The sequence below is a fragment of the Callorhinus ursinus genome, unplaced genomic scaffold (genome assembly GCF_003265705.2).
Source record: "Callorhinus ursinus isolate GAN/ISIS: 27379988/994484 unplaced genomic scaffold, GSC_fseal_2.0 scaffold105, whole genome shotgun sequence".
NCBI lineage: Eukaryota > Metazoa > Chordata > Mammalia > Carnivora > Otariidae > Callorhinus > Callorhinus ursinus.
In genome coordinates this window covers 103,356-128,388 of record NW_027397167.1, presented here as the reverse complement: position 1 = coordinate 128,388, position 25,033 = coordinate 103,356, and the positions used below count along the sequence as shown (strand labels likewise).

Genomic DNA, 25,033 nt, shown 5'->3' with positions numbered 1-25,033 from the left:
AGCCCCCTGCCTAGTATACCTCACTCCCCAACTCTTCTCCATACCCCAGCTCCAACCCCTGCCCTGTCCCTGGAGCACTTTCCTTCTCTCTTTTACACACGTCCTTGACCCACCCCAGTTACCATGTGTATTTGCTGGTGCAGCCTCTTTCTAGCAGTGTGTCTGCCTATAACTTTCTTCTTCCTCCTTGGCTCGACTAATGCCTCCTCAGCCTCAGCCTCAGCCTCAGCTGTCAACTAGAACACTGCTTCTGCATTGTGTCCTTCCCTGAGCCCCCAGACCAGGTCAATCTCCACTCCCTCCCATCTCTGGACTTCTGCCAAAGTGAGGCCCCAGCACATGTGGAGTCTGATTGTGGAAAGAGGCAGAGGAATAGAGAAGTAGTTTGCTGGCACAGCAGAGTGAAGGCAAGGCTGACTCAACACTGGCTTCAAGGCCAGCAGGTTGGAAAGCAGAAGCTTAAGTGCCAGTGGAGAGGAGAAAGCTGAAGAAGCTGGTGAGGGCAGTAGAGTTGGAGAAGGAGCCCTGGTTTAAAAAGGCAACAAGAGAGAAAGGAAAGTATGCCCAGCAAGACAAAGAGGCAGGTATCACAGGCATCCCTAGTGCACCTGCCCTGTACCTGTTGTCCAATAAATGTTCGAAGGGAGAAGGTGAAAAACTATGGTTGCCTATTTCAGAGGACCTCAGTCTTCTTAGAGAAGTAGGAGGCTTAGGTCTTATAAAATTTGGGCATTGGGAGTCAAGGGCCTATGAAGAAATATTCTCACTTGTTGATGTATTAGTTAGGATTGACTGACTACTGAAGGGTCAACTAATAAAACAAGTAGACCCAAAATGCAAGGCTCTAAAATGTAGTCTCTGTGTTACAGAATTTTAATTTTTGCTCACTTAGTAGTCCAGGATGGGTATTCAGGTCAGTATTTACCCAGGCCCCCCGTCCTCTAAGGTCCCAAGGAAGCAGAAAGAATAGGAGGAGCATGCAAAGGAGGTTCTTGCAGGCCTGGTATGGAAAGAACACACACTTACACTCATCTTCCTTTTGAGGGGCCTCACCCATTTGCAGAAAAGGACTGGAAAATGTAGTCTAGCTGTGTGCCCCTAGAAGGAAGAACAGAGTTTGGTGGACAGCTAGTGGTCTTCACTATGGTAGGCAGAGTAATAGACCCCAAAGTTGTCCTAATCCTCAGAATCTGTGAATATATTGCCTCACGTGGCAAAATGGACTTTGCCGATGTTTAGGATCTTGAAATGAGGGTGTTATTCTGGATTATCCCAGTGGCCCAATGTAATCATGAAGGTTCTTATAAGTGAAAGAGGGAGTCAAAATTGATGCAGCATGAGAAAGTCTTGTCTGGTCATTGTTGGCTTTGAAGATGGAAGGGGACCATATGAGCAGGAAGCAGACAGTCTGGATAGGATTCTCCTCTACAGCCTCCAGAAAGAATGCAACTTCTGCTGACATCTTGATGTTAGGCCTAAGATACCCATTTTGGACTTCTGGTCTCCAGAACTCTGAGATAATAAATTTATGTTGTTTTAAGCCACCAAATTGTGGCAATGGGAAACTAATACAACCATGTTTAGTACTTCCTTTTTTAAAGACACGACCTACTGGTAGTAGGAAGCATCATTTTAAATTCTTTTTTTTTTTTAATATGTTATGTTAGTCACCATACCATCACCAGTTTTCGATGTAGTGATCCATGATTCATTGTTTTCGTACAAAACCCAGTGCTCCATGTAGTACATGCCCTCCTTAATACCCATCACTGGACATTATTTTAAATTCTAAGAAAATAAGACTACGTCTTCATCTTCCACCTTGTGCACAAGCCTACTGACTACTGCATGAGCAATCAGGGGCCAGTCAGGCTGGTGGACTTTAATGTGGAGAGACTCTAGAACAGTGGTTCTCAAAATGTGGTCCCTGGACTGGCAGAATCTGAATCAACTGAGAATTTTCTGCAAATTCTTAGCCACTCCCTAAATCAGCTCTAGGACCCAGTAGTCTGTGTTTTAACAAGCCCACCACATGATTCTGACACTTGTGCAAGCTTGAGAACCACTGTTCTAGGATGGGAGCACTGTTCTAGATTGAAGGAGACCAAAAAGATGCAGAAACTAAGTTAACAATGCAGGATTCTGAACTGAATATTTTTATTCCAAAGGACATTACTGGGACAATTAAAGAAACTTGGATGGGGTCAGGACATTGGATGGTAGTACTGAGTCAATGTTAATTTTCTGGTTTTGATGATTTTATGGTGGTGTTGTAGAAGATCCTTGCTTGTAGGAAATATACACTAAAAGTATTCAAAGGTGATGGGGTGTCTGGTCAGCCACTTAGCTTTCAAATGGTTCAGGAAGAAAAGGAGTTTTATATTGTACTTTCCATTTTACTTTGAGACAGTTTCAAGATTTAAAAAACCAGTATAGAGCACTTGGATGGCTCTGTCGTTAAGCATCTGCCTTCGGCTCAGGTCATGATCCCAGGGTCCTGGGATTGAGCCCCGTATCAGGCTCCCTGCTCAGTGGGAAGCCTGCCTCTCCCTCTCCCACTCCCCCTGCTTGTGTTCCCTCTCTCGCTGTGTCTCTCTCTGTCAAATAAATAAATAAAAAATCTTTAAAAAAAAACCCCAGCATATACCATTTTTCAAATATCAGCTTGTCAAAGATGAAAAATGTTGGTAATACCTAGTGTTGGTGAAGGTGTGGGGAAATAGAAAGTTCTATACACTACTGTTGGAAGTATAAGTTGTTGCAATATTTTTGGATAGCAAGTTTATACTATCAAAAATTTAAGGCAAATTTTGACTCAACAATTCTGTCTTTAGAAATGTAACCTTCAAATATAGCCAATGATATTATAATAGTGTTGTATGGTGATACTTGTGGTAAGCATATCACAAGGTATAAACTTGTCAAATCATGTTGTACTCCTCAAACTAATGTAACATTGTGTGTCAACTATACTCAGATAAAAAATTTTTTAAAAACCAAAAACAGAGTTTAATTTCTATGATTCTAAAAAAAAAGAAAAAAAAGAAATGTATCCTTCAGATAAATTTCTGTAAGGGTGAGAAAATATATTTTATTGCAAAACTGCTTATACTAGCAAAAAAACTGGAAACAACCCAAATGTTTTTCACTGGGAACTGGTTCAGTTATGGTATAACTATACAGTAAGTTACTAGGAAGCCCTTAGAAAGAACACAAAAGATGTCTATGTCCTTTTGCAGAAAGGAGAACAACCACATTAATGCATGTATGGTAAGCTTCCTTTCTGTGAAAAATTGAAAGCAAAAGTTTGGAAGCAAAAGTGCCCCCTTTGAACAATGCGAAGTGCCATCTCAATTATACTTCCCTTCATGTGCTCCCTGGTGCTGCTGGGTCTGGTTCAGGACCAGTGAGAACCTCTTGTCTGTACAAATTCTTGAAAGTATAACTGTACAGATTATTGGTTTGGATTCCAAAACAGTTATCTTGAGTTTAAAATGGTTGTGTACTGACCAAAAAAAAAGCTCTAGATCTAGTCAGATCCTAGCCACTTAGGGACCCTGGGCACCAAGGTGAACATCCCTGTGATGTGCTGAATCCTGCCCAGATGCTATCTTGCTTCTGATAAGATTTTGAAGCTGGCTGGGGCACCTGGGTGGCTCAGTCATTGAGCGACTGCCTTTGGCTCAGGTCATGATCTCAGGGTTCTGGGATCGAGCCCCACGTTGGGCTCCATGCTCAGCAGGGAGTCTGCTTCTCCCTCTGCCTGCCCCTCCCGCTGCTTGTGCTTGCTCTCTCCCCCTCTCTCTGTGTGTCAAATAAATAAATATAATCTTTAAAAAATATATTTTGAAGCTGGTTAACTAAACGAGGAACTTATTCTAACCCTACAATGGGTGTATGTTTGTGGTACCTTCACACCAGTCTGCAGCCCACCTGAAATACTGCAGTTTAGGACTGGCTAAAAGAGGTAAACGGGGATCCCCAGATGGAAGCCCCATTTAGTCATCAAGACTATGTTCTGTGCAGAAGTTCTAGGATGGTGTTTGTCTGCTATCTCCTCCCCCTGACTGATTAGGCACTAAGGCACTGTTAGTCTTGGAGAATGGTCTAAGTCAAGGGCTGGTGTGCCCAAGGGCAGATCTCTGCAGAGGCCACGAGAGGGTCAGTCGACTTCAGAGAGGGCTAGGGGGCTGGGGGATGAGGAAGGCCCTGAGGTTGCTCCTCAAAGCCCCACTAGTCATCATTTCTCCAGACAGAATAAACTAGGTAACATCCAAGATTCTAGATGTGGGGGGAAGTGAGAGCAGAACTAGGGAATGATGTAACTCTTCCTCTTAAAGGTAGCTTAAAAAACACTTTTTTTTTTTGATGGGGAGGAGGGTAGTAAGATCACAGGAAGAAATGTTAGTCAGAGTATTGCTATTATAGTATTTCTGTTGTAACATACCTTTATCTTTATCTTTAGAGGAAAAAAACCCTCCTGATAAGGAAGCTGGAACCTAGGAGCTCCAAGGTTTGTGCTCACTGAAGTGTCTTGTTTTGTTTTGTTTTAATTGTATCTTCAGATGACAGGCTCTAAGAAATAACTTTTTTTTTTGAATAAGTGACTTGGAAAATTTAAAATATGTAATTGAAACAGCTTCAAGATGACTTAACTATTAGTAGATAACTAACATATGTATCTCAGATATTGTTTTGTGGAAGGAGAAAGGGAACTTGCTTGAGGACAGGCCAACTGAAACAAAATTGGGAGGATGGCAGTGTTACCCCCAAAAAATGTTATCCAAAAATTATTTACTAAGTCTAGGAGTCTTTGAGAAGGGATTCTTGTTTTTCAGTTTGTGTTCACTTTAGACTCCTAGCTTTAGACAACAAATTTTGTAGCTCCTGAATCAAGTTCCCTTTTGCTGAAAGTTAACAAAATATAAAGGAGATCTGTAGGCAGTGAAAAAAAAATTTGTAGAAAGTTTAGGGCCCGGGGTTGAGAGCTTGGCAGATAGCAGTGTATCCGTCAGGTTCCAACTAGGAAACAGAAACCACTCTAAGTGTTCGGGCAGCGGGAATCTAATACAGAGAATTTGTGACACACTCAGAGATCAGCATCAGAGAAAGCCCCTGCCAGATCAGATATCTGTATCATCAGATAGCTTTTAAAATAATGTTTAAGCAAATAATGTTTAAGCAAAATAAAGAGACATATTTGGCATACTATAAAAAAGGAAACAAATGGAAAGTCTCTAACTGAAAAATAGGATATCTGTTTAATGGCAGATTACACAGCTAACGAGAGACTTAGTGAACTAAAATGTAAGTTATATCCAGAATGAAGCCTGGGTAGGGAGGCAGGAACAAAGGGATGAAAGTGAGAGGTTGAGGTTACTGCTTAACCGTAGGGGTTATGGCGATAAGGTCTAATACACCTTCCCTGGAGTCACAGAAGGAAAGAGAAAGAGAATGAGGGCACCCAACGGCTGAGAATTTACCCAAGCTGAAGATACAGATCCACAAATTTAAAAGCCCAAAGAATCTGAAGCAGCATTACTATAAAAAAAAAATCCACACCTAAACATACCATAGTAAAACTGGAATAAATCAAAGACACAGGGAAAAAACTTAAAAAGAATGCATTAAACAGAAAGATGAACAGCCAACTGCTCACTGACCAGTACGGAGGTCAGACGGTGGTGGCTTGACACCTCTACTATGACAAAAGAGGCTCAACCTAGAACTTTATCCCTGGGGAAAAATATCTTTTAAGAATGAGGTGGAATAAAGTAATTTTTAGGCAAACAAAAATTGGAAGGTGTCACCTTTAAAAGGACAGAATGTCCTAAAGGAAGTTTTTCAGACAGAAGGAAGGAAAATGACCCCATATGGAAAGTTGAGGAGGCAGAGAAGTAAGGAGTAAATATAAAGATAAATCTCAATAAACATTTAGTATAGAAAACAGTAATACTGTATTTCAATACATATCCATACACCTTTATATGTACATAATGAAAGTTCACAAAAACAATAGCATATAAAATGACAGGTAAATGAAGTTAAAGTATTCTAAGATCCTTTCATTGTCTAGTATGAAGATAAAAGTGTCAATTAACATTAGGCTTTGATAAATCAAGAATGGATCTTTTAAGTCCTTGGCCAGTAAAAGAAGAGAAAAAGTGTGTAACTTCCAAACCAACAGAGGGAAAAGTAGAATAATAGATTAATTGTAATAGAATCTTAACGGAAGATTTCTAACCCAATCTGAAAGAAGTCAAGAGAAGAGATCACAGGGGCGCCTGGGTGGCTCAGTTGGTTCAGCGTCTGCCTTTGACTCAGGTCATGATCTCAGGGTCCTGGGATCAGGGCCCCCATCAGGCTCCCCGCAGCAAGGAACCTGCTTCTCCCTCTCCTCTGCCCCTCCCCCTCTGCTCGTGCTCGGTCTCTCACTTTCTCTCTCTCTCAAATAAATGAATAAAATCTTAAAAAAAAAAAAGAAGAGATGACATAACCTAGGTCAGGAAAGCAGTGAATAAGATTTAAGCCCAACCGTAATGGAAATTATACATGGAAGGCCTAATGTTCCTGTTAAAAGAAATTATCAGACTAGATTTAAAGCACAACATGTTATTTCCAAAAGACACATATCCAAGAGACACATCTAAACACATCTTTGGGCTTTTAAATCTAGTGAAAGAATAGAAAGAGATATGCCACGTAACAGCAATTTTTTTGATGTTATTAATATCAGAAAAAAATAGACTTTAAATAAGAAAAGGCATTACTACAGATAGAGGCTTTCTTCTTACAATTTCAATTCACCAGGAAGATATAACAATTCTATATTTACATGCATCTAATAACATGGCCTCAGATATATAAAGCAAACTTCACAGATCTATAAGTGGAAATTATTAAATTAAATCAATTACCTCATTAATTGACAGAAAGCAGATAAAAATCCATTAAGAATAGAGAAGATCTGAACAATGCATTACAAACTTGATCTAATGCTTTATCTAGATGAGTGCACCCAGCATCCGCAGAACACACATTCTTTTCCGGTGACCATGGAAGCTTCACTGAGATCAAACACGTGTTGGGCCATAAGCAGATTCCAACAAATGTCAAAGGGTAGCAATCGTGCAGATATGTTTTCTGACCACAGTGTGATAATAGAATATAACTAGGAAGGCCATGTACATTTTAAAAATTAAAAGTACACTTCTAGGGCGCCTGAGTGGCTCAGTTGGTTAAGTGACTGCCTTCGGCTCAGGTCATGATCCTGGAGTCCCAGGATCGAGTCCCGGCATTGGGCTCCCTGCTCAGCAGGGAGTCTGCTTCTCCCTCTGACCCTCTTCCCTCTCGTGCTCTCTGTCTCTCATTCTCTCTTTCTCAAATAAATAAATAAAATCTTTTTTAAAAAAAGTATACTTCTAAATACTCTATGGGATCTGTTGTGATTATTTGTGATTTTTATTCTTTCTTTATTACACCAGAGGTTTATCAATTTTAATACTCTTTCCAAAACACCAACCTAACTTTTGATCCTTTCTATTGTGTCGTTTTGTTTCATTAATCTTTGCTCTTATTTTTATCTCAACTTTAAAAAACAAAACAGATCACTAGTCAATTTAACAAGGATGTTCGTATAGAGATTTGCAAAATACAAAATGCTTTTTCATGAATCCTTAAAGCAACCTTGTGAGTTGGATCATTTCCCTCATTTTACAGATGGGGAAATTATAGACAGGAAAATTCATAGTTGTTGCATACACTGGAATGCTGGCCCTTAAGTTTATATCCAAGACCAGAGGAACTTCTGCTCTCCTCCAGGGCTTTGCCCTGCCAACCCCTGGACCTCTTCTTATGCTTTGAGATCTTAAGGGACACTCACCCCCAAACAGCCATGGTTAAGATGGTGGAGGCTTGACTCCCACCAACCCTTTCTGTATTAATTTCCAGCCCATCTATTGCCAGGAAAACAGGGGGACGGGGGAGAAGCAAAATGCACATAGTAGGAGTGGGCAGGATGCCTAAGCTGGAGAAGCAAGTGTGAATCAGCCCTGGTCCCATCCAACACTCTTGGTCACTGGAGGAGCTGGAGGCTTCTTCTGCTGACCTTTACCAGCCTGAAAAAGCAAAGCATCTTTGCTTAGAAACAATGGATTGCTTGTTTAGAAGCAAGATGCAGCTGAGTAACGAGATCCAAACAATCATTTTTCTCGAATCTCATCTTAGGTTATACCTGTGTGTGGGGTGGTCCTTGGAATATTTTCTTGGCTTTCAGATGAGGCTGCCTTCCACTACCTGACGGTCTGGTCGCTAGAGTCCTGGGACAGGGGCCACCACATGGCAAGACTTACTTCACACACCTTTATGCTAAAGCTTCACATTCCAGGCACATTTCTAAGGCCTCTAAACACTAACTTCTCCAACTCGCTACTATTATTACTCCAATAAGAGACAGCTGAGGACACACAACATAAAACAGAAGACTTAATTACTTGCCTAAAGTCATCTGGGATAAGGGAAAGAGCCCTTGTTTGCATCTGGGCTTTGTGGTGGAAAGACCACATTTTGGCTACAATACTTTGTAGTCTCTCTACATGGGATTCATACAAACTCCTTCCTGAGTATAACCGATACTCTCCACAGTCTGAGAACTGCCAGGTCTAAATGGGAACACCCTGTAGAAAGAATTGTGTTAAAATTTGTGACTTCTTTCTCCATGTCTCCAGGCTAGGGCACTCAGCTGGGGCTGGAGAAGAGGCATGGAGAAACCTCCCAGTCTGAGTAATCCCCTGGAAGGGGTTATACCCAGTTTTTCAAGGTCCTGAGGCAGACTTCAGGTCTCCACTCAGCTAACTGGTCCTCAGCTGACCATCTCTCGTTTTTTAATCCCATGAGGGAAAAGTTCCCTTGCATTGCATGACTGGTACTCAGTACCACTTCACCCCTAGAGTGTCCATACATAAACACAGATGAAATTATTTTTCAGGTTTTCACTTTCAAATTCACTAATAGAGAGTGCACGCCTATGGAAGGTTTTTCGATACTTACTATTGATTAAGATTTCTCCTTTCTGCTTTTTTTCCTCTCCCTCCTCTCTCCTCTTGCTTCTTCTTCGAGTTCCCTAAGGACTGAACTCACTCCATAGTCTTTCCCATACACTCCACATCTATAAGATATGAGACCCTTAGTAAGGTTTGGTAAGTTACATTTTCCTAGGATTTTTTTTTAAAATTTCATATAACATTTCTAACTTATTGTAATAAAATTATAATATAATTAATCTTATTGTTTTAATACCTGTAGCATTTGTAACATCAAACTTTAGAAATTCTCTGAGACTTAGGGCCTGGGTATTTATTCAAATGGTTGCAACAAGGAAAGTTCTCAAAGGAACTGTCTCTCCAAACACGAGGAATGAGATGGGTTTTATAGTGGAAATAAACTAAAGCAACAGTGTTCACTGCAGTTTTGGTGGGCTTTGGTTATGTAGGTGGCAATCTTTCAGAAATGGATTGTGTTTGTGATTTGGCTCACTTATGTTACAACCTGTTCTCAGAATTGTTGACTCAAGGAATTTAGAGGGAGTGGGTTATTCTCTCAGTAGTAGGGAGTGAAGAGGTCGGTGCATGTTCACAGAGTAGAAAATTTTACAGTTCTCCTTATTCCCCCTTTTTATTCCTGACTTTCGTTTTCTTTTTTCTTTGATCAATCTCACCAGAGGGTTGTCAGTTTTATTAGTCTTTTCCAACACACACATGCATTTGGTTTTGTTGATCCTCTATATTGTGCTTGTTTTCCTATTTCATAAAGGTCTACCTTTTATTACTTTCTTATTTTAACTTTTTTGGGATTTATTTTGATTGTTCTTTTTTAGATGGTACTTAGGTGATTAATTGCTAGGTTTTCTGATTTTCTAAAATATCTTTTTAGGCTATAAATGTCTCTCTAAGCACTGCTTAAGCAATATCCCACTGGTCTTGATTACAGTGGTCAAAATATTTTCTTCCTTGAGCCATGATTAAGAAAAGTATTTGTAAATTTGTAAATTTCTGAATATAATGGGGATGGCTTAAGTATCTTTTTATTATTAATTTCTAACTGAATTGCAAACTAACATACTCTGTATGATTTTAATTCTTTAAAATTTGTTATGGTTTACTTTATGATCCAGCATATGATCAATTCCTGCCCCAGCTTGAGATATAATTGACATGTAACATTGTGTAGGTCAATTTTTGAAAATGTTTCATGTATGCTTGAAAAAAAATGTGTATCGTTAACACGATGGTACAGGGTTCCATGTATTAGAGTACTTACTAAATCAGTGTTCAAATGTGTAACTTTACTAATTTTTAATATTCTTGTCCTATTAATTACTGAGAGGTATCAAAAAATCTCCCATCATGATTGTGGATTTTATATTTCTCCTTTGAGTTCTGCACATATTTGCCAACTCTGAGCTATGTTACTAGGTAGATACTAACTCAAAACTGTTATATCTTTCCAGTATGTTCTCTTCCCTGGACATTTTGTCTTAATGTAATAAATGATTCCCTTTATCTGTAGGAATAGTTTATGAATTAAAGTATCTATTTCATCTAATATTAGTAGAGCTACACCAGTTTCTATGGATTACTATTTGCTTCAAATAATTTTTCTATTCTTTTACTTCCAAATCTTGAGTCTTCTCATATTTAAAGTGAGTCTCTTTTACACAGTATACAATGGAGTTTTATATTTTTGTCTGCTACAGTGTGAATGTTCGTATACCCCACAAATTCACGTTGGAATCCTAATGCTCAGTATGGTAGTGTTAGCAGGTTGAGATTTGGGAAGTGATTAAGTCATGCAAATGGAGCCCTGATAAATGGGATCAGTGCTATTATATGAGACCCCAAAGAACTTCCCAGCTCTTTCCACCACATAAGGGTACGATTAGAAATCTGCAACCTGGGGGCGCCTGGGTGGCTCAGTTGTTAAGCGTCTGCCTTCAGCTCAGGTCATGATCCCAGGGTCCTGGGACTGAGCCTCGAATCGGGCTCCCTGCTCAGCTCGGAGCCTGCTTCTCCCTCTCCCTCTGCCTGCCGCTACCCCTGCTTGTGTTCCCTCTCTAATAAAATCTTTAAAAAATTAAATGTGTAGACTTGGGGCGCCTGGGTGACTCAGTCGTTAAGTGTCTGCCTTCGGCTCAGGTCATGACCCCAGGGCCCCGGGATCGGAGCCCTGCATCGGGCCCCCTGCTCCGCAGGAAGCCCGCTTCTCCCTCTCCCACTCCCCCTGCTTGTGTTCCTTCTCTCGCTGTGTCTCTGTCAAATAAATAAGTAAAATCTTTAAAAAAAATAAAAGATAAATGAACGTGTAGACTTGTGTTTTTCATCAGCTCTGGAAAATTCTCAGCCCCAGTCCCTTTGGCCCTTTTCTTCTTTCCTTGCCTTCTGAGACTGTGACTTTACGTGTATTTATATGTAAAACTTCCCAATGAAATCTTCCCTTCTCTATTTTCCTATATTTTTCTAACCCCATGCTGCATTCTGGATAATTTTTTCACCTTTATCTTTCAGTTCACCAATTCTATTTTTAATTTTGTCACAATCTGTAGCCAAACGCATCTTTAAATATTTCAAAAAGTTTAAAATTTTTAAATAAAAAATTAAAAAAAACCCATATATCTGATAATACGTGAAGTCTACATATTGTAGCCACATTTCTAGTTCTAGTTTTGTCATGTTGCCTTTCCCCCTTGTGCCTGGTTGTCTTTGCTTACTTACTAACCAGTCGCTCCTGAAAAATTACCTTTAAAAATTTCCCTGAGGTCTAGATTGAAGAAGTCCTCTTCCAGAGGTGCCTTGTGTTGCTTTGGCCAGGGCTCAGGTTGTGTTTACCTGGGTCATAAGGGACCACAAGGTGTTAGGGACATTTTCTTTTCCCTTTCTTTTCTACTGCTCTGCTCAGTTACAAGGCCAATGTCTCTACAGCCCCCTGGGACTGAGGGATGGTTTCTCTTGAGGTTGTAGCACTTTGGTAACCCAGATTAACTTCAGAAAGTTCTCGTAGAAGATTCACCACCTCAGGTGGGCCTGGCCCTGACTTTGTCTCTCTCACTCCCTGTGGCTGGTTAAATGGGACCCAGCTGTGCAGCATCAGCTAACAGGTTAGGACAGAAGTTGCTTTAGCGTTCCCTTCTCTGATGACAGGATCTCATTTTTAAACTATCCTGTTTAAACCACAGGCTTTTTATCTTCAATGCTCTCTTGAGAGGAAGGGGTGGAATGCTATCTACATTTTTAAAAATGAAGTCTTTCATTGTTGTTGGTATGATATTGACCCAAGTAACCTACCTACCTTTACCAGAAGGTACTGTCCTGCCTTCTCCATGTTGTTTTTTCTCCTTTCCAGACTTTGAGGTTTTCCAGTCCAGATCTTTATGTACTTGACTTCTATCCTTCTGGTCTGCCCATGACATTTTACCATACATAGTTAACAAAATCCAGAGCTAAGAGCATCTTGACCTCCTCAGAAATAATACCAAGCACTTTAGGCCACTTTCATGCAGATCTTCCAGCTTCCAATTTAACCTACTATGGTCTAACATTTCAATTCTATCTTTAGTCCTTTGAATTAGACTCTGCCTTTTTGAAAAAGTGTTTTGATTTACCTACATGTTGGCAAGTTTAATTCTCTTCTTGTGCATCAGGCACTTTCTCTGGAAAGAGGTGGGGGATGGTACTCCTGAAACACACTCCAGGCCTGAGATAAGCCTGAACAGCTCATTGAATCTGTACCACAGTCTACCTGGCACAAGTGGAAATCATGAGTTCAGCTTAAGCAGCATGTTACCGGCCCTAGGTGGACTGGAGGCCTGTTTCCTGTGGGTCAGTCAGTGGAGGCCTCAGTAGGAGCGTGTCCTACTGCTCAGCAGGCTGGAGCACTTGGAATCCCCATTTGAGTGGTAGCCACCCTCTCTCATTATTTCATCTGTTTCTCTCCCAATTGTAGGTGGTACATTAGGTCCAGGTGGAGCTCACGTACATGGGTGTGTGTGCATGGAGGAGTGATGCTCAAGCCACGGGTGGCCTCAAGTAAATGAAAGATTGATAATACCTGGTAACTCCTTGGAATTGATATTCTATGGCCTTCCTTTCTGCCCACTATGCACTAACCCTGGAACGACCAGCCCCTTTTGAAGATGTGTGAGCTTTTTTGATGAGGCTTTTAATCAGACCATCCTATTTCCCCCTCCTCCCTCTTTAAAAACCCAACTGTCCCACCAGATATCACCACTGCCTCCCTCCTCCCCATTGGTGGTGGTCACTGTCCTCTCAACACTGCAGTGTTTGGTTCAGCATCCATTAGTGTGGTTTTGCTTGTGGACCTTCTCCCTTACCTATCCTTTATTTACTCCCGCTGCCTAGCTCCTAGGACAGGGGATTGTGCCTAGCAGATCCTCAACGAGTATTTGCTGAATCCATCAATCCAAGTCTGTGGAGAGGGCCAGTGTTCTGAGAAGGACAGAACAAGTGTGGCTGTGGCGTTCCAAAGGGGAGCCGAGTGGCAGAAATGCTCTTTCCCTACCCCTTTCCATCAAAACTTACTGGTGGAGGCTTGGAGAAAAGTGGAAGAACTATACCCCTAGAGAAAGTCATGGAAACTATGGGAGGCTAGAACGGGGCTAGAGACAAATCCTAGAGAGCCAGGAAACTATCTAGGGAGAGACTGCTCTCTGGGAAGGAGAGTGGATTTTGGAGCCAGCGAGACAGGACTAGGATTCAGCCTCTATAGACAGGTGCCGTCCAGAGTATTCTTGGACAGCTTACTCGACTCTCAGAAGACTCTCCTTTTACCCTTTGAGTCACCTAGCTAACAGCTTTAACACATAAACAACATTTTGTTAAATTCTGTCCCCAAAAGAACGATTTCTCTGAGGTGACACATCAGTCCCACAGCCTGCCCACTTCCAGGAGCTATGATCCAGGCCCAGTATGAGGATCAATCCATTCTGCACTTCTCCCGGTAGAGATGCCACCTAATTTCTTGTGAAACCGGAGCTACTAGCCCTATGGGAAAGCCCTGCTGCACTCCCTGCTTTGCATTTGGTCTCACTTACTCAACAAAGATAGGACAAATTGTTTTCTCTGTGTACTGCTCCATCTAAAGTCAGTCAGAGCCTGTTTACTTTTGAGGAATTTCTTTATTGGAGTTCCACCTTAACCTCACCGTGACTATCTGGCCCTTCATGGCCAAGACAGAGTGGGCCCTGAACAAAGTATTCATAACATTTTACAACAGACAATACACACGTGTAGTGCATGAAATCTTCACAGTAACACATTCCAAAACAATCAAACATTTAACAGACTATTAAGAAGCATGAATTTCCTCCAATCCCTCCAATTATCAATAGCTACTTAGCTTTCTAGCTCTTCCAATAAAATCACTTTCTTAGCATTCCTATTCACAGGAATCCCTGAATCAATTATTTTTGTGTAGGTGCAAATTCATGTCAAAGACGTGTTCCATTAGTTATTTAGTGTGCTGAATTTCTGTCTATGGTAGAACCTGGTATTTGTAGCATAATGTGTGAGGTCTTCACTCATCACACTTCATTCATTGAGGGGGTTCATTTGAAATTTTTTAAGTTTTGCCCATTCAACCAGTGTATTACATTACAACCGTATAGTTCAATCAACTTACATTGTTTTTAAATGACTATTTCCTGCTAGATTCATGTCTATACTTTTTACTCTTCCTACAACAAAATCCAATTTTCTTTCAAAATTTATCATCACCCCTCACAAATTATTCAATTATATCAAATTTGTACTTCATGATCACTACTATTAAATAAATTTATGTTCCCTGAAGCTTCTCTCTCCCTGAATGTGCCTGTTGGGAGGCTCTCCTTGTATTTTTCCCCACTGACCAATGTATAATTAGGATTCAAAGCTATACCTGAATTTCCCCATTTCTATTCACAGAATTTACCCAAGTAATGAACTTTCTCTTGGTAACTATATGACTTCTAAGTGAAATCCCTTCCTCATCCATGTGTTTTTATGTCCAGAAAGGTCTGCTTATTTTGAAGGTTTTTAAATCACTTTGTCACGTTGACAGGTATTATCCCCAGTATAAACTATTTTGTGTTCCATAAAGGCTCAACTACCTTGACATTGGAGGCTTCCTTGCTGGCTATAATGAAGATCACACCGAAGAGTACTCGTAGTTTCCTTTATGCTATGTCAATTACAAGCCATGAACAAAGAGCTCAGATATTCATACATTCATAAGGTTTTTCTTCCATTTGAGTTGAGACTTGGTAAGCTCTGCCTCCTATAGATATGCTCATTTTGGTCCCATCCCGAGCATTCCCTCCCTCGTGAGTTCTCTTCTGTGATATGTCGCTTCCCATACTTGTCACATTTAAAGATTCCTCTCCAGCATGGGTTCTTTTATGCTTGGTGAGATTTGATCTGATATTAAAAGCCTTCCCACACTCATTACATCGGTATGGCTTCTTTCCAGTGTGGATCCTTTTATGTTGGTCAAGAACTGATCTGTAATTGAAGGATTTCCCACACTCGCAATTATAGGGCTGCTGCCCACGGTGGATGCTTTTATGGTTAATAAGACTTGAGTGGGAGATGTATGCCTTCCCACACTCATCACATTCATAGGGTTTCTCGCCTGTGTGAATCCTTTTATGCACTGTGAGGCCTGAGCTGTTCCTGAAAGCCTTTCCACACCTATCACATATGTAAGGTTTTTCCCCTGTGTGGATCCTCTTGTGTTGAGAAAGGAGTGAACTGTAATTGAAAGATTTCCCACACTCAATACATTTGAAGGGTTTCTCCCCAAGATGGACTCTCTTATGGCTTATAAGAGTTCTGCTTGAGAAAAAAGCTTTTCCACATTCATCACATGTGTAGGGTGTCTTGCCAGGGTGGGTACTTTTATGGTTAATAAGGCTTGAGTGTGAGATGTAGGCTTTTCCACACACATCACATCCATAGGGCTTCTCCCCAGTATGGATTCTTTTATGCACTTTAAGGCTTGAGTTGTTTCTGAAGACCTTCTCACACCTGTCGCATTCATAAGGTTTCTCTCTAGTGTGGACCCTTTTGTGTTGAGAAAGGAGTGAGGTGTAATTAAAAGATTTCTCACATACATCACATTTGTAGGGCTTCTCCCCAAGGTGAATTTTTTTGTGGTTTATAAGGGTTCGGTATGTGATGAAGGCTTTTTCACACTCATCACACTTGTAGGGCTTTTCCCCAGGGTGTACACTTTTATGATTTATAAGGCTTGAGAGTGAGATGTAGGCTTTCCCACATTCTTCACATTTGTAAGGTCTCTCCCCAGTGTGGATCCGTTTGTGCACTTTAAGGCCTGAATTATTTCTGAAGGCTTTTCCACACTCATCACACCCAAAAGGTTTCTCCCTTGTATGAATCCTTTTATGTTGCTCAAGGGCAGAGCTGTAATTGAAAGATTTCTCACAATAGGTACATTTATAGGGCTTTTCCCCAAGATGGATTCCTTTGTGGTTTTTAAGGCTAGAGCGTGAGATATAGGCTTTCCCACACACGTCACACTTATATGGTTTTTCCCCAGTATGGAGCCTCCTGTGGACCTTTAGGCCTGAATTGTTCCTGAAAGTTTTCCCACACAAATCACATACATAAGGTCTCTCTCCAGTATGAATGGTTTTATGTTGAAGAAGAAGTGAGTTATAGCTGAAGGATTTTCCACACTCCTTACATTCATGAGCTTTCTTCCCAGGGTGAATGCTTTTATGAACTGCGAGGCCTGAGCTATAGCTGAACGCTTTGCCACAGACCTCACACTTGTAGGGTTTCTCTCCCGTGTGGATCCTTTTGTGCACTATAAGGCCTGAGCTGTTCCTGAAGGCCTTCGCACATTCATCACATTCATAAGGTTTCTCTCCAGTGTGGATCACTTTATGCTGAATGAGGAGAGAGCTATAATTAAACGATTTCTCACACTCATCACATTTATAAGGTTTATCCCCAAAGTGGATGCTTTTATGGTTTAGAAGTGTTCTGCAAGTGATGAAAGCCTTCCCACACTCATCGCATTCATAAGGTTTCTCGCCTGTGTGGATCCTCTTATGGACCCTAAGGCCGGAGCTATTACTGAACGTTTTCCCACAGATGTCACATTCGTAGGGCTTCTCCCCTGTGTGAATCCTTTTGTGGACTCTGAGACCAGAGCTGTTCCTGAAAGCTTTCCCACACTCACCACATTCATAGGGCTTTTCTCCTGTGTGGATCCTCTTATGCTGGTCCAAAACAGAGCTATAATTGAAGGATTTCCCACACTCATCACACTTACAGTTCTTCTCCCCAGAATGGGTGCTTTTGTGGTTTATAAGGCTGGAGTAGGACATGTAGGCTTTCCCACATTCCTCACACTTATACGGCTTCTCCCCAGTATGGATCCGTTTGTGGACTCGAAGGCTCGAGCTGCTCCGGAAAGTCCCTCCACAGTCATCACACTCGTAGCGTTTTTCCCCCGTGTGCATAATTTTATGTTGAACAAGGCGGGAATTATATTTGAACAATTTCCCACACTCATCACATTTGTGTGATTTCTTAACAGCAATGGTTTTCTGCTGTAGACCAGGGTGAGAGGTTCCATTAATGTTCTCCACACATTTGTCTTGTTCACTGCTTATCTGTTCTATAGGGACAGTCTGGTGTATAACATGTTTTGAACTTGGACGTAAGCTTTTCTCAGATGCCTCGTCTTCCTGTTCTGTCTTTATATTTGCTGTGTTCTTGGCTTTGCCAATCTTTTCCTTGATGCCACTTTTGTCTTCCTTCATTCTTTTTCCCTCAGGATTTTCCAGTTGATTCTCTACCTTGCTATTCCAATCACAAGTTTCACCAACCTTATATTCCTGTATACGATCCTTGTGAAGACCTTCCACTTTTGGCCACATAGATTCTGCATTTCCAACATTTTCGTACTTTTCAGTTGATTTCTCATCCTCAGTGCCCCTCGTCTTCAAATGTGACACTAAACCAAGAAAATGAAAATGATACCTGTTCACTTTGAATAGAGGAAACTGGAAGAATTACACCCAAATTTACTCATTCACGTGACAAATGTTTATTGACTGCATGCTGTGTGATTAAGTACCATTTTTAACTGCAGGGGATACAAGAGGGGACATGCCAAAATTTCTGCCCCTATGGAGCTAATGTTAAAATGTTAGAGCCCTGGATTTTCAATGGAACAAAGAGTTTTTCTATTCTTGTTTAACGGTTTAGCATGAGGGCAAGTTGAAATGGGTTGAAGTGATGCACAGAACCAAGGACAACACTGATCAGTTTTTGGAAACGATCACCTGGTCATGAAAAAACAAAGAAGAAATCTCTGAATAAGAGGGAACAGAAAAATTAATAAGACAAAAGAGACATAATGAGCAGAACTAAAGAGGCAAAGCTAAAAGAGGGAAGAAATCAGTAGCTAAGTGGTGGCAGTGGGGCGATGGTAATGAAAGCATGGAGAGAGTCATGACAGACCTGAGAAATAAGGCAGACTGCAGCTTCCTGGGGTGGGTCTGGCCTCCTGGGCTTCCCCTCCAAGGAAAACCTGACCCTGGAAAGTGGGGAGTCAGGGAGGTAATCTATATGAAGAGCATGCTCCAGCATGCCAGGCAAAGAGGCTTCCATTCCCACTTGATGAACAAGCTAACTGCAATCAGAGCATACTGAAGATTAGAAGCTAAAATACAAACCACCAAGCAAAGGAAATACTACTACAGGGTTCAAATACCCAGCTGCGTGACCCTGAGTTATTTAGTGTTGTGAACAACACCTACTACTTGGTGAGTTCTACATGCATAATTATTACTATTTATTATTTGAGGCTGGGTTATTTGATCAGGGTAGGAACCTAGGTATAAAGCACAGGACTCAGGAAAGGTAAACTCCTTCCTAAAACAGATTTTAGGGCTCAGGTGGGGATTCTTTGTTCCCCCTGAAAGCATCCACTTGTCTCTACTACTTTGGGCACAGCAGTCCATGTTGCTTAAATGTGAGGGCTCTACTGGGCAGGCAGTGGAATTCCATAACCATCAACAGCAACATGCCTTTTATCTGTGCTCTCAATCCTGCACATCGGGGCCCATGCTGTCTTCATTCCCTTTGGCCTTGGCCCCTCCACCTCTATTCATCCTCAGTCCTCAGGAGAGAAAGATGTTCAAATTCCTACAGCCATAAAACCAAATCCTCTAAAATAAACATACAAGGGACACCTGGCTGGCTGTCGGTAGAGCATGAGACTCTCGGTCTCAGGGTCATGAGTTCAAGCCCTATGTTGGGCCTGGAGCCTACTTAAAATTAAAAAAAATAAACAAAAATTGAGAGAGAGAAACATAAAAGGGCTGTGAGTGGGGACTAGCCACATTAGGTATTGAAATATACCACAAGGCCTCTAACTAAAGCAGCATGGTACCAGTGTATAGACAAAAGGAACAGAAAAGAAAGTCCAGAAATACTACTAATGACCCACAGAAATCAAGCACATGATAAAGATGATAGATCAAATTATTGGGGCAAAGATGGTCTTTGGAACAGTGTTGGAAACAACTATAAAGCCATTCTTTACACCACACTCAAGAATATAACTCCAAATGGAGCAGAGCTCTAAATATAAAAACGTGTTGCCATACAAATACTAGAAGAAAATATGAGTGAATGCTTCCTGTGTAGAGAAAAAGTTTTCAAACTATGACTCACATGCAGTAAAAGAGGATGGATAAATTTGACTGTGTAAATATAAATTACATGGCAAAAATGCTATAAGCAAAATTGAGAAATGACAAATGAAAGAAAATATTTGCAATGTGCATCATTTATATAATAGCTAATATCCCTTATATAAACATTTTTCAAAAGTTGAAAAAATAGACTAAAATTCCTATAGAAAAATGTGCAAGAGATATAAACAGACAAGTCACAAAAAGAAATATTAAAATGTCCCTTAAACATGTTTTCAATTCCACTCATAAGAGAAATGCAAATAAGAACTACATTAAGATACCACTTCTCATCTGTCATATTAAAAGAATGACAACACACTCTGTTGGGGAGGCTGTGGCGGAAACAGACACTCTCATATATTAACAGGACTGCAAAGTGGCATAACTCCTGCCAATATCTAAGTGAACTGTATGCATTTACACTTCAATCCAGAAATCCCATCTAGGAATTTATACTGACAATCTATTTCCAACAATACAAAAAAGTATATGTGCACAAAACTATGCATGGTAGCATTCATTGTAACTAGAGAATCTAGGAAACTACCGGAGTGTCGCAGCACAGAAGACTGGTTAAATAAACTACGGCACATATATGCAATGGAGTACTAAGCAAGAATGAGGAACATCTCTATCAGTTGATTGAGAAGGAGCAATTTCCAGGATACCATGTAAACAGAAAAAGACCATATATGCTATGCTTTAGGTATGAAAGAAAAATAAGAAAACAAACATATAACTGCTTATCTTTACAGTAATAAGAGAAACCAGAAATCAATAAAGCCCCATTACCTGTAAGTGGTGGAGTGGGGAGAACAGAGCAAAGGGATAGGGAAGAGAGACACTCTAAGTACATATTTTTGCATAGTTTTTACTATGGAAGCATGATAATGTTCTGCATATTCAAAGAATAAAATTAAATCAATGAGAATTGGAAAAAAGAAAAGCAGCTAAACCCCAAAGCAAACAGAAACAAATAAACTCATAGGAAGGGAACAAAAAGAAACAAAGAACTAACCCGTAATTTAGGCATATAATATCACAGAATATGTAACCATATACTATATTCTCTCAGTCTTGGCAAGGCTGGAGGGGGTGGTATAGAAGCCCTGAAAACAATGGAATTTTTAAGCAGCTTTGTTTTCTGCAGAGGTATGGACAAAGTAATTTGAAAGAATTTTAGATGTGTTGAGGGACTGAGTAAATGTGTTGATTTTGTTGCAAGCCAGGGCTCTCCTGGAGAAAGAAACATAAATATGGAATAGGGGAAGGCAAGAAAGAACCCTGGGCGGATGAATCAGAGGTTACACATGATTTCTAAATTACATGTGTGCGTGCACATGTCTACACATTCACATGTATGTATACTCGTCTGTGTGTATATGTACACATATTCCCTACCTCTCTGCTGAAAAGCTAAGAAGCAAAAAACACCTAAGTAGTAATAAGCACATCCAGCACCCTGTTCTTGATCTCCCATTGCCTACTAAAAGGAAACAGAGCTCCTCAGAGAAATGGCAGATTCTAGGCTGTGGCAGGATACACACAAAATGAGTTCTTCTCTTTCCTTACCCTTCCACATCCACAAGAGCCCTAAGACCAGCTGATTCTATTACCTCAACAGTTCTCAAGTCCCTATCCCTAATTCTATTCCCACTGCTAAAGGCCTTAGTTTAAGCCTTCCTAAAGTATCCTTCTGAATTTCTGCCATAGTCTCCCTACCTTAAGTTTTGAAAAATGCACACCTGGTCACTCCCCAATATCAAGTCTTCCCAGGCTACTTAGTGTGGCACTTGGAGCCTTCTGCATCTGGCCACCTTACTGGACACTAAATGGGCCATGCTAACCCATCCCTCACTGCTACTGCATTCACTGATCCTTGGCCCGGCTGGACCTTTCCCCTGACTTTGATAGGCTAATGCTTCATCCACTTCACACTGTCTGGGACTCCTTGTGTGGCTACTGACTGGTCTGGTCTGCATGAAATCACAAATATTTCACTGCTTACCCTTCTGACCTAGGTAGACACCAGAAGCCTCCCTGTTTCAGGTGTGCTTAAATTAACCTCTTGTTTGGATGGAGGCACAGTGTACTATGACCCGATGTAGTTCACCCAACCTCTTAATGACTGAACTCAAAGCAAATATAAATGTGCTTCTTCACTGAAAATTGATGGTTTGCAATGAGATTCATATTAATCAATGCTGAGTCTAAGAAAAGGTCAGTGAAAACATAGGCAGAGAAGTGCCAAGACATAAAAAGCCAGAAATAGGATAAATGCTGCTGCTATGGTCTGAATGTTTGTGTCCCCTCCTCCCAAATCCATGTTACAATCCTAACCCTCAAAGATTATGGTACTGGGGGAGGGGTGGAGGGTGGGGCTATGAGAGGTGCTTAGGTCATGAGAGCAGAATCTTCAAGAATGGGATTAGCGTTCTTATAAAAAAGTCATCACAGAGATTCTTTGGTGCCTTGATCTTGGACTTCCCAGCCTCTAGAACTGTAAGAAACACATTTCTGCTATTTATATACCATCCAGTGTGTATTTTATTATAGTCCAGATGGACTAAGACATCTGCTAAAATATAAAGACAACCAAGAGTTTCTAACAAAATATTAAGTTATCTTCACAAACAATAACATGTATTCTAGTATCTGTTATCTTTGAGGTTTAATGTTGCCCAAAGAATTTAGATTATGATCCATATCCTGCTTTTTTTCCCCAGGCACCGGGCTGGTCCTGCGGATGTAGAGACAGGTAAGATCTTGTCATCAAGGAGCTGGCAGACTAATAGATCTGCAGGAAATAAAAATCTGGCAAAAAAAAAAAAAAAAAACTAACACATGATAAAAATAGCAGACACAGGACACAGATGAGAGAGGAGAGGGAAGGGACTGACTCTGCTTTGGAGGATTAGGGAAGCTTCAGAAACAGAGTAGTTTCAGCAGAGGGAAGAACAAGTGCAAAGGAATTAGTTTGCACTGCCCTCTGCAGCAGAGGGCGGTGGGCCCAGCTGGACAGGTGGGCAAAGGTAAGGGCTGCACCAGGGTTTGCCCTTCATACTAAGGAGTACAGACTTGATCCTGCGTTTTAGGCAAAGGAACAGCAAACTCAGATATAAATTTTGGAAGATCACATATTCTTTTAAATCAGGAGTTGGTAACCTTTTCTGCAAAGGGCAAAATAGAAAATATTTTAGGCTTTGTGGGCCATTTATGACTCTGTCACTAATTTTTGTTTGCTTTTAAACATCCTTTTATCTTTTTTTCTTATTTTTTTAGAGACAGCGAGTGCAAGGGGCAAAGAGAGAGAGAGAGAGAATCTTAAGCAGGCTCCAAGCCCAGCATGAGCCTGACATGGGGATCAATCTCACAACCCTGAGATCATGACCTGAGTGGAAATCAAGAGTCAGTTGCTCAGCCAACTGAGCCACCCAAGGCCCCTTAAACATCCTTTTAAAAATGTAAAAACAATTCCTAGCTTGCAAGTCATACAAAAACAGACTGCAGGCCCAGTACTTTGCCAACCTTTGATAGATAATATCAAAGAATCAGAATTAATTTAGGATGGTGTGATAATGGCACTATAGTTATGTTAGAAGTGTCTTTTTTTTTTTTTTTAGTAGACTAAAGTATGCTAGGATGAAATGGCATGATGTCTGAAATTTCCTTCAAGATACTTTAATAAAGGGGGGCCTGGGTGGCTTAGTTAAGCATCTGCCTTCAGCTCGGGTCCTGATCACAGGGTTCCTGGGTCGAGCCCCACGTCATGCTCCCTGCTCAGCAAGGAGTCTGCTTCTCCCTCTCCCTCTGCCTCTCCCCCTGGCTCATGTTCCCTGACATGCTCTCTATCTGTCAAATAAATAAATAAATAACATCTTTTAAAACATTTTTAAATACTTTAATAAAGAAAAAATAAAAAGGGAAAGGTGAGACAAATGTAGCAGAACCATGATAATTACCGAACCTGAGCTACGGGTGTGTGGAGTTCACTGTACTATTTTACTTTCCCGTGTGTTTAAATTTTTTCATAAAAAATAAAAGAAAAAAGATCACTCATACTAGTTGCAGTGGATTAATGAATGGAGAAGAGAACTCAGTCCTAGAGTCTGGAGGAGGTTATTATAAGCCAATCAAGAAGACTGATGTGCCCTATAAAAATACCAATAGCATTTTCCACAGAGGTAGAACAAACAATCCTAAAATGTGTATGGAACCAGAAAAGACCCTGAATAAACAAAGCAACCTTGAAAAAGAAAAGCAAAGCTGGAGGCAACACAGTTCTGGACTTCAAGGTATATTAAAAAGCTCCGATGAACAAAACAGTATGGTATTGGCACAAAAACAGACACATAGACCAATGGAACACAATACAAAACTCAGAAATGAACCCACAATTATATGGTCAATTAACCTTTGACAAAGCAGGAAAGAATATCCAATGGAAAAAAGTCTCTTCAACAAATGGTATTGGGAAAACTAGCCAGCAACAAGCAAAAGAATGAAACTGGACCACTTTCTTACACCATACACAAAAATAAATTAAAAATGGATGGGGCGCCTGGGTGGCTTAGATGGTTAAGCATCTGACTCTTGATTTTGGCTCACATCATGATCTCAGGGTCATGAGATGGAGCCCCGTGTCAGGCTCCCCACTCAGCAGGGAGTCTGCTTGAGATTCTCTCTCCCTCTGCCCCTCCCTGCACTTGCATGCGTGCTCTTTCTTGATCTCTAAAATAAATAAATCTTCTTAAAAAATGGATAAAAGACCTAAATATGAGACATGAAACCATAAAAGTCCTAGATGAGAACACACAAAGTAACTTCTTTGACACTGGCCAGAGCAACTTCTCTCTCAATACATCTTCTGAGGCAAGGGAAACAAAAGCAAAAAGAAACTACTGGGACTTCATCAAAATAAAAAGCTTTTGCACAGGGACAGAAATAATCAACAAAACTAAAAGGCAACCTACAGAATGAAAGATGTTTGCAAATGACATATTTGATAGTTAGTATCCAAAATATATAAAGAACTTATAAAACTCAACACCCAAAAACCAAATAAGCCAATTAAAAAATGGGAAGAGATGAACAGACATTTTTCCAAAGAAGACATACAGATGGCCAACAGACACATGAAAAAATGCTCAACATTATCAGGGAAACACAAGTCAACAGTACAAGGAGATACCACCTCATACCTGTCAGAATGGCTAAAATTAGCAATACAAGAAACAACAGGTGTTG

General features: G+C 40.6%; 1 protein-coding gene across 13 annotated transcripts in view; it reads right to left on the bottom strand.

The window, feature by feature from the left end:
- The window catches only part of ZFP62 (ZFP62 zinc finger protein), a 50,786-nt gene that overhangs the window by 12,688 nt on the left and 13,065 nt on the right, over positions 1-25,033 (bottom strand). For 7 of the 13 annotated variants that reach the window (XM_073889267.1, XM_073889268.1, XM_025853193.2 and 4 more), the window contains one exon: positions 14,169-18,036. In XM_073889267.1, coding sequence (XP_073745368.1) covers positions 15,263-17,959 — 2,697 coding nt within the window. In that variant the 5' untranslated portion in view covers positions 17,960-18,036 and the 3' untranslated portion in view covers positions 14,169-15,262. Of the gene's footprint in view, positions 1-5,272; positions 8,118-9,048; positions 9,167-14,168; positions 18,037-18,545; positions 18,718-25,033 lie in introns of those variants that run through there. The other 6 variants (XM_073889263.1, XM_073889264.1, XM_073889265.1 and 3 more) reach the window with 3 other exon arrangements.